A 10,893-nucleotide genomic window follows, 5' to 3' on the forward strand; every position below is an offset into this window, starting at 1 on the left:
GATGCCATGATGGATGGATGCCATGATGGATGCCATGATGGATGCCATGATGGATGGATGCCATGATGGATGCCATGATGGATGGATGCCATGATGGATGGATGCCATGATAGATGCCATGATGGATGCCATGATGGATGTCATGATGGATGCCATGATGGATGCCATGATAGATGCCATGAAGGATGCCATGATGGATGCCATGATGGATGATGGATGCCATGAATGACTGTCAATGATATTAGACATAGTTTCAACCATATGCTTTGATGCTATACTGTCTGTGTTTACAATTGTATTGTTTATAAGCCATGGGGTAAAACAAGCTGGGTTTTTGCGTTCTGATGGGGTACAACAGTTGAACTAAACTCATGAGGCATGTATAAATTACATTCTTCAAGAATCCATGGGTATATATAATTCATGGGTATATATATATATATATATATATATATATATATATAAATCATTCGCAGATTACCCCTTTAATGTCCTTAGTCTTGTATGAGCTCAGCTAAAATAAAAAAAAAGGTCGCATTTTATATGAATTTTGCCATAATATCGGACAAACATGTCACTGTATTCCTACGAACACCATCCCTCTCCTCTAGGTTGGCACACATGCTCCCGCAGAGAGGGAGAGATAGCTCGAGGGGGAAGAGAGAGGGAGAGATAGCTCGAGGGGGAAGAGAGAGGGAGAGATAGCTCGAGGGGGAAGAGAGAGAGAGAGACGCTGATGGGTATATTATCTTCTTCCCGTCGCCTCTCGGGTCGCCTACTCAACGAAAATGTGGTTGGTTGTCAAACCGAATTAATTATCCATTACTACCCATCACCGACTACCGTTGGATGTTCTGCTCGTGGTGACCTTGTGTCTCTCTCTGACGCTGAGAACATTCTCAATATTGTATTTTATTTTCCGACCCGTTTTAGTCTGCCTGTCTCCAGTCTGTAGTCTGTCTCCATCTCCATGGCTACCTCGGGTGTGCTGGAGGAGTCCTGCCTGCTGCAGAGAGGCAGATCTCACAGCGACCCGAGCAGCATCACCGCGGAACCTCGAGCCGCCGGAGCTACCGGAGCTACCGGAGAACAGCATACTGCAGCAGGTTGGTGACTATCACTCATCACAGCTTGTCTGTCTGTGTTTCTATAGTAGTCAGTCCCTGATTCTACATTTCTGAATATCCTGGCCGTGTTGTGTTGGATGTAGGCTGTGTGTTGCAACATGAGTTGTGTTTTTTTTTTCTTCTTCCTCCCGGTTTGAGTGACGGCGTCCGCGGCACACTGCGAACATTCAATCGTGATCATCCACAGGAGTGCGTTTCAATTTCGTATAAAACAAATGTAGCCTCATAAATAGATTCATTTTTTTCCTGAAAAACATGCATTATTAGTCATGAATAGTAAGGTGTTATTTATATAAACTATAGGCTATACAAGCATCCGCAGACAAGCTGTGAATACAGGAACCTAGTAATGTATTGGGGTGTTTGCATGAGAGAGCAGAAAACGACAGTGGAATAGTCCCTCCAGGATTTTGTGGGGATTGTTTAGGCCGCTACAGCATATAACCTATAGATAATTGTTTTAATGTACAGAGCATTCGGAAAGTATTCAGACCCCTTCCCCTTTTCCACATTTTGTTGCATTACAGCCTTATTCAAAAATGGATTAAATCGTTTATTTTCTTCATCAATCTACACACAATACCCCATAATGACAAAGCGAAAACAGGTTTTTAGAAATGTTTGCAAAACTGAAATACCTTATTTACATAAGTATTCAGACCCTTCACTATGAGACTTGAAATTCAGCTCAGGTGCATCCTGTTTCCATTGATCATCCTTGAGATGTTTCTACAACTTGATTGGAGTCCACCTGTGGTAAATTCAATTGATTGGACATGATTTGGAAAGGCACACACCTGTCTATATAAGGACCCACAGTTGACAGTGCATGTCAGAGCAAAAACCAAGCCATGAGGTGGAAGGAATTGTCCATAGACAGGATTGTGTCGAGGCACAGATCTGGGGAAGGGTACCAAAACATTTCTGCAGCATTGAAGGTCCCCAAGAACACAGTGGCCTCCATCCTTCTGAAATGGAAGAAGTTTGGAACCACCAAGACTCTTCCTAGAGCTGGCCGCCCGGCCAAACTGAGCAGTCGGGGGGAAAGGGATGATGGTCACTCTGACAGAGCTCCAGAGTTCTTCTGTGGAGATGGGAGAACCTTCCAGAAGGACAATCATCTCTGCAGCACTCCACCAATCAGGCCTTTATGGTAGAGTGGCCAGATGGAAGCCACTCCTCAGTAAAAGGCACATGACAGCCCACTTGGAGTTTGCCAAAAGGCACCTAAAGGACTCTCAGACCATGAGAAACAAGATTCTCTGGTCTGATGAAACCAAGATTGAACTCTTTGACCTGAATGCTAACCTCATGTCTGGAGGAAAACTGGCACCAAGGACAAGGTAAAAATCTGTTGTCCTGCCCCTGAACAAGGCAGTTAACCCACTGTTCCCCGATAGGCCGTCATTGTAAATAATAATTTGTTCTTAACTGACTAGTTAAATAAAGAAAATGGAGCAGAATCAGTAGATCAACAGAAAGGAACTCAATCAAACATATTGTGGGGTAAACCTGGTTAATCGTCTCATTCACCCTCCACTCTCTCTCCTCCTAAAGTTGGTAAACCTGGTGTGGTACGTTTTCATTTCCTGTCCCTGACAGTTGTTCCAAACCATTGTACTCCTATTTAAACTAAACTAAACACACACACACACACACACACACACACACACACACACACACACACACACACACACACACACACACACACACACACACACACACACACACACACACAGCTCCCAGGTGGTGTGGGATGGTTAGTAATAGCATAGTGTTAACAGCTCAGTGTTTTGCTATAGAGCGACAGTACAGCTGATGACCATACAGTAGGCCCCCAGCTGAACTAGTAACACTACTAAATGTCACAATACAGTACCAGTCAAAAGATTGGACACACCGACTCATTCAAGGGTTTTTCTTTATTTTTTAGTATTTTCTACATTGTAGAATAATAGTGAAGACATCAAAACTATGAAATAACACATATGGAATCATGTAGTAACCCAAAAAATGTGTTAAACAAATCAAAATATATTTTATATTTGATATTCTTCAAAGTAGCCACCCTTTGCCTTGGTGACAGCTTTGCAAACTCTTGGCATTCTCTCATGACATTGCCCCCGTGCACAAAGAGAGGTCTATACAGAAATGGTTTGTCAAGATCAGTGTTGAAAAACCTGTACAGAGCCTTGACCTCAACCCCATCAAACACCTTTGAATTGGAATGCCAACTGCGAGCCAGGCCTAATCGCCCAACATCAGTGCCCGACCTCACTAATACTTCTCGTGGCTGAATGGAAGCAAGAACCCGCAGCAATGTTCATCTATTGGAAAGCCTTCCCAGAAGAGTGGAGGCTGTTATAGCAGCAAAGGGGGGACCAACTCCATATTAATGACTTCCCAGAAGAGTGGAGGCTGTTATAGCAGCAAAGGGGGGGACCAACTCCATATTAATGACTTCCCAGAAGAGTGGAGGCTGTTATAGCAGCAAAGGGGGGGACCAACTCCATATTAATGACTTCCCAGAAGAGTGGAGGCTGTTATAGCAGCAAAGGGGGGGACCAACTCCATATTAATGCCCATGATTTTGGAATGAGATGTTTGACGAGCAGGTGTCCACATACTTTTGGTCATGTAGTGTATGTACGGGATACGCATGGTATACTACACCGTCCAATGAAATGCTCACTTGGAGGTTCCTTCTGGACAACAATAAGAAATAATAAAAGATAAGAATACGACATCAAGTAAAATGTCTCAGTAGAACAGAATAAACATCATAGCATCAGTGTAATACAGGAAGGCAGCATTTATAGAACAATATTTACACATGTTTTGGAGAAGGGGGGGTTGTGTATAAACTGAGTAGTATATTAAGAGCCTGGTAGCAGCAGTTGTGATGTGTGTAGAGAGGTATGGGTGTGTGTCTGTGTGTGCATGTGTGTATTATGAGCGTGTGTAGCATGAATGTATGTGTGTGTTTGTGTGTGTAGCATCAAATCAAATCAAATGTTATTGGTCACATACACATGGTTAGCAGATGTTAATGCGAGCGTAGCGAAATGCTTGTGCTTCTAGTTCCGACAGTGCAGTAATATCTAACAAGTAATTTGACAAATTCACAACAACTACCTTTTACACACAAATCTAAGTAAAGGAATGGAATAAGAATATATACATATAAATATATGGATGAGTGATGACTGAGCGAGATGCAATAGATGGTGTAAGATACCTTACATTACTCATCTCATATGTATATACTGTATGTAAACATTATTAAAGTGGCTAGTTAGTCTCTATGTAGGCAGCAGCCTCTCTGAGTTGTGTTTTACTCACGCCGGCCACGGAGAAGGAGGGGGGGGGGGGCCGTAGCCCTTGTTAGCGGGCTGCATCGGTGGCACTGTATTATCCTCAAACTGGGCAAAGAAGGTGTTTAGTTTGTCTGGAAGCAATATGTCGGTGTCCGTGATGTGGCTGGTTTTCTTTTTGTAATCCGTGATTTCCTGTAGACTCCGCCACATGCGTCTCGTGTCTGAGCCGTTGAATTGCGACTCCACTTTGTCCCTATACCGCTTGTTTGATCGCCTTGCGAAGGGAATAACTGCACATATTCGGCCATATTCCCAGTCCTCTTTCCATGGTTAAATGCGGTGGTTCGCGCTTTTAAGTTTTGCGCAAATGCCACCATCCATCCATCCATGGTTTTTCCATGGTTTTTGGTTAGGGTAGGTTTTAATAGTCACAGTGGGTACAACATCTCCAATGCACTTCCTGATGAACTCACTCACCGAGTCAGTGTATAGATCGATGGAATTCTCTGAGGCTGCCCGGAACATTTCCCAGTCCACGTGATCAAAACAATCTTGATTCCGGTTGGTCCGATCAGCGTTGAATGGTTCTAGTCACGGGTACATTCTGTTTGAGTTACTGCCTATAGGACGGTAGGAGCAAGATGGAGTCACGGTCGGATTTGCTGAAGGGAGGGAGGGCGGTGGAGGGCCTTGTATGCATCACAAAAGTTAGAGTAGCAGTGATCCAGAGTTTTGCCCGTACAAGTGCTCTCAATCAATATGCTGGTAGAATTTAGGTAGCCTTGTTCTCAAATTTGCTTTGTTAAAATCCCCAGCTACAATAAATGCAGCCTCAGGATATATGGTTTTCAGTTTACATAGAGTCCAGTGAAGTTCCTTGAGGGTTGTCGTGGTATCTGCTTGAAGGGTGATATACACAGCTGTGATGATAACTGAGGAGAATTCTATTGGGAGATAATACGGTCAGAATTTGATTGTAAGGAATTCTAGGTCGGGTGAACAGAAGGACTTGAGTTCCTGTATGTTGTTATGGTTACACCATGAGTCGTTAATCATGAAGCATACACCCCCGCCCTCCTTCTTCCCAGAGAGATGTTTATTTATGTCGGCGCGACGCATGAAGAAACCCGGTGGCTGTACCGACTCTGACAACATATCCCGAGAGAGCCATGTTTCAGTGAAACAGAGAATGTTACAATCTCTGATGTCTCTCTGGAAGGCTACCCTTTCCCTAATTTTGTCCACCTTGTTGTCTAGAGACTGGGCATTGGCGAGTAGTATACTCGGAAGTGGTGGGCTGTGTGCATGCCTTTGAAGCCTGACCAGGAGGCTGCTCCATCTATCTCTTCTGTGGAGACGTTGTTTTGGGTCGGCCTCTGGGATTAAATCAGAGGATACCCTTCTGGAAAGTCGTATTCCTGGTCGTAATGTTGGTAAGTTGACGTCGCTCTTATACCCAATAGTTCTTCCCAGTTGTATGTAATAAGACTTAAGATTTCCTGGGCTAACAATGTAAGAAATAATACATAAAAAACGAAATACTGCATAGATTCCTAAGAACTCGAAGCGAGGCGACCATCTCTGTCGGTGCCATCTTGCCCATGAACGGCCATCTTGCCCATGAACGGCCATCTCTGTCTGCGCCATCTTGTTCATGAATGTGTGTGTGTATGCATGGGGGCTCCTGAGTGGCGCAGCAGTCTAAGCCACTGCATCTCAGTGCTAGATGTGTCACTACAGACCCTGGTTCAATACCAGGCTGTATCACATCTGGCCGTAATTGGGAGTCCCATAGAGCGGCACACAATTGGCCCAGCGTCGTCCAGGTTTGGCTGGGGTATGCCGTATTTGTAAATAAGAATTGTTCTTAACTGACTTGCCTAGTTAAATAAAGGTTAAATATTATTTATTTTTTATATTTCATGTGTGCAAAGGTGCAGAGAGTCAGAGCAGGTGGTCAGTCCTGTTAGAATCAGAGCAGGTGGTCAGTCCTGTTAGAATCAGTGCAGGTGGTCAGTCCAGATCAAGTGTTCAGCAGTCTGTAGATAGAAACTGTCTCTGAGCCTGTAGGTATAAGACCTCATGCTCCGATACCGTCTTCCCAACTGTAAGGGAGAAAGCAGCTCATGGCCGGGGTGTGTGGGGTTCTTGATGATGCTACAGCCTTCCGTTTTGAGTAGATGTCCTGGATGGGTGGGAGCACGGTCCCAGTGATGTACTGGTCTGTCTTCACTACCCACTGGAGGGCCACGGTCCCAGTGATGTACTGGGCTGTCTTCTCTATCCGCTGGAGGGCCACGGTCCCAGTGATGTACTGGGCTGTCTTCACTACCCGCTGGAGGGCCACGGTCCCAGTGATGTACTGGTCTGTCTTCACTACCCGCTGGAGGGCCACGGTCCCAGTGATGTACTGGGCTGTCTTCACTACCCGCTGGAGGGCCGTGCTGTCCCAGTGATGTACTGGTCTGTCTTCACTACCCGCTGGAGGTTACTGTCCCAGTGATGTACTGGGCTGTCTTCACTACCCGCTGGAGGGCACGGTCCCAGTGATGTACTGGGCTGTCTTCACTACCTGCTGGAGGCCACGGTCCCAGTGATGTACTGGGCTGTCTTCACTAGGGCCTTGCGGTCGTGGACGGAGCAATTCCCGTACCAGACTGTGATGCAACCGGTCAGGGTGCTCTCGATGGTGCAGAGGTGGCATTTGGAGGACTAAAGTCGGTCTAATGTAGTGCCCTATGGGCCCTGGTCTAAAGTAGTGCCCTATGGGCCTTGCTCTAATGTAGTGCCCTATGGGCCCTGGTCTAAAGGAGTGCCCTATGGCCCTGGTCTAAAGTAGTGCCCTATGGCCCTGGTCTAAAGTAGTGCCCTATGGGCCCTGGTCTAATGTAGTGCCCTATGGGCCTGGTCTAAAGTAGTGCCCTATGGCCCTGGTCTAAAGGAGTGCCCTATGGGCCTGGTCTAAAGTAGTGCCCTAGGGCCTGGTCTAAAGTAGTGCCCTATGGCCCTGGTCTAAAGTAGTGCCCTATGGGCCCTGGTCTAATGTAGTACCCTATGGGCCTGGTCTAATGTAGTACCCTATGGGCCTGGTCTAATGTAGAACCCTATGGGCCTGGTCTAATGTAGTGCCCTATGGGCCTGGTCTAATGTAGTACCCTATGGGCCTGGTCTAATGTAGTGCCCTATGGGCCTGGTCTAATGTAGTGCCCTATGGGCCTGGTCTAATGTAGTACACTATGGGCCTGGTCTAATGTAGTACCCTATGGGCCTGGTCTAATGTAGTGCCCTATGGGCCTGGTCTAATGTAGTGCCCTATGGGCCTGGTCTAATGTAGTACACTATGGGCCTGGTCTAATGTAGTACACTATGGGCCTGGTCTAATGTAGTGCCCTATGGGCCTGGTCTAATGTAGTACACTATGGGCCTGGTCTAATGTAGTGCCCTATGGGCCTGGTCTAATGTAGTACACTATGGGCCTGGTCTAATGTAGTACACTATGGGCCTGGTCTAATGTAGTGCCCTATGGGCCTGGTCTAATGTAGTGCCCTATGGGCCTGGTCTAATGTAGTACACTATGGGCCTGGTCTAATGTAGTACACTATGGGCCTGGTCTAATGTAGTACACTATGGGCCTGGTCTAATGTAGTACACTATGGGCCCTGGTCTAATGTAGTACCCTATGGGCCTGGTCTAATGTAGTGCCCTATGGGCCTGGTCTAATGTAGTACACTATGGGCCCTGGTCTAATGTAGTACACTATGGGCCTGGTCTAATGTAGTACCCTATGGGCCTGGTCTAATGTAGTACCCTATGGGCCTGGTCTAATGTAGTGCCCTATGGGCCTGGTCTAATGTAGTACACTATGGGCCTGGTCTAATGTAGTACCCTATGGGCCTGGTCTAATGTAGTACACTATGGGCCTGGTCTAAAGTAGTGCCCTATGGGCCTGGTCTAATGTAGTACACTATGGGCCCTGGTCTAATGTAGTACCCTATGGGCCTGGTCTAATGTAGTACACTATGGGCCTGGTCTAATGTAGTACACTATGGGCCTGGTCTAATGTAGTACACTATGGGCCTGGTCTAAAGGAGTGCCCTATGGGCCTGGTCTAATGTAGTGCCCTATGGGCCTGGTCTAATGTAGTACACTATGGGCCTGGTCTAATGTAGTGCCCTATGGGCCTGGTCTAAAGTAGTGCCCTATGGCCCTGGTCTAATGTAGTACCCTATGGGCCTGGTCTAATGTAGTACACTATGGGCCTGGTCTAATGTAGTGCCCTATGGGCCTGGTCTAATGTAGTGCCCTATGGGCCTGGTCTAATGTAGTGCCCTATGGGCCTGGTCTAAAGGAGTGCACTGCTGAGGCAATAGGATGCCATTTGAGATGTAGTCTCTGTCTGTCACATGTCATTATAAACCTGCTCTTCAACATACAGACCAGCCCTACACCACCATCCAATCCCTCTCTCCTCCATCCCTCTCTCTTTCTCTCCTCCGTCTCTCTCTCTCCTCCGTCTCTTTCCCTCTCTCCTCCGTCTCTCTCTCCTCTTTCTCCCCTGCATCCCTCTGTCGTCCGTCTCTCTGTCCTCCGTCTCTCTGTCCTCCGTCCCTCTCTCCTCCTTCTCTCTCTCCTCCATCTCTCTCTCCCCTGCATCCCTCTATCCTCTGTCTCTCTGTCCTCCATCCCTCTCTCCTCCGTCCCTCTCTCCTCCGTCTCTTTCTCATCCCTCTCTCCTCTTTCTCTCTCTCCTCCATCCCTCTCTCTCTCCGTCTCCATCCCTCTCTCCTCCATCCCTCTCTCCTCCATCCCTCTCTCCTCTATCCCTCTCTCCTCTATCCCTCTCTCCTCTATCCCTCTCTCCCTTTCTCCTCTGTCTCTCTCTCATCCGTCTCTCTCCTCCGTCCCTCTCTGTATCCCTCTCTCCGCTGTCTCTCTCTCCGCTGTCTCTCTCTTCGCCGTCCCTCTCTCCTCATCTCTCTCTCCTCCATCCCGCTCTCCATCCCTCTCTCCATCTCTCTCTCCTCTATCCCTCCTCCATCCCTCTCTCTTCCCTCCCTTTCTCCCCCGTCCCTCTCTCCTCCATCCCTCTATCCTCTATCCCTCTCTCCTCCATCCCTCTCTCCTCTATCCCTCTATCCTCTATCCCTCTATCCTCTATCCATCTCTCCTCCATCCCTCTCTCCTCCATCCTCTATCCCTCTCTCCTCTATCCCTCTCTCCTCCATCCCTCTCTCCTCTATCCCGCTCTCCTCTATCCCTCTCTCTTCCATCACTCTCTCCATCCATTAGAGCCTATTTGGACATATTGTATAAAAGACAGAAAATACAGAGCTCCATGTAGTGTACATTCAGTTGAAGTTGGAAGTTTACATACACTTAGGTTGGAGTCATTAAAACTGATTTTTCAACCACTCCACAAATTTCTTCTTAACAAACTATAGTTTTGGCAAGTCGGTTAGGACATCTACTTTGTGCATGACACAAGTCATTTTTCCAACAATAGTTTACAGACAGATTATTTCACTTATAATTCACTGTATCACAATTCCAGTTGGTCAGAAGTTTACATACACTAAGTTGACTGGGCCTTTAAACAGCATGGAAAATTCCAGAAAATGATGTCACGGCTTTATAAGCTTCTGATAGGCTAATTGACATCATTTGAGTCAATTGGAGGTGTACCTATGGATGTATTTCAAGGCCTACCTTCAAACTCAGTGCCTCTTTGCTTGACATCATGGGAAATCAAAAGAAATCAGCCAAGACCTCAGAAAAAAAATTGTAGACTTCCACAAGTCTGGTTCATCCTTGGGAGCAATTTCCAAACGGCTGAAGGTACCACATTCATCTGTACAAACAATAGTACGCAAGTGTAAACACCATGGGACCACGCAGCCGTCATACCGCTCAGGAAGGAGACGCGTTCTGGCTCCTAGAGATGAACGTACTTTGGTGCGAAAAGTGGACCTTGTGAAGATGCCGGAGGAAACAGGTACAAAGTTTCTATATCCACAGTAAAACGAGTCCTATATCGACATAACCTGAAAGGCCGCTCAGCCAGGAAGAAGCCACTGCTCCAAAACCGCCATAAAAAAGCCAGACTACAGTTTCAAACTGCACATGGGGACAAAGATCGTACTTTTTGGAGAGATGTTCTCTGGTCTGATGAAACAAAAATAGAACTGTTTGGCCATAATGACCATCGTTATGTTTGGAGGAAAAAGGGGGAGGCTTGCAAGCCAAAGAACACCATCCCAACCATGAAGCACGGGGGTGGCAGCATCATGTTGTGGGGGTGCTTTGCTGCAGGAGGGACTGGTGCACTTCACAAAATAGATGGCGTCATGATGCAGGAAAATTATGTGCATATATTGAAGCAACATCTCAAGACACCAGTCAGGAAGTTAAAGCTTGGTCGCAAATGGGTCTTTCAAATGGACAATGACCCA

At 46.6% G+C, this 10,893-nt stretch overlaps 1 protein-coding gene across 1 annotated transcript in view; it reads left to right on the forward strand.

The window, feature by feature from the left end:
* Positions 1 to 710: 710 nt before the first annotated feature.
* LOC115207231 (phosphatase and actin regulator 3) overlaps positions 711 to 10,893 on the forward strand; it is a gene marked incomplete at its 3' end in the record, with an annotated part of 71,165 nt that continues 60,982 nt past the window's right edge. The window contains 1 exon segment of the mRNA XM_029774206.1: positions 711 to 1,106. Coding sequence (XP_029630066.1) covers positions 971 to 1,106 — 136 coding nt within the window.

The sequence above is a fragment of the Salmo trutta genome, chromosome 14 (genome assembly GCF_901001165.1).
Source record: "Salmo trutta chromosome 14, fSalTru1.1, whole genome shotgun sequence".
NCBI classification, from domain to species: Eukaryota; Metazoa; Chordata; class Actinopteri; order Salmoniformes; family Salmonidae; genus Salmo; species Salmo trutta.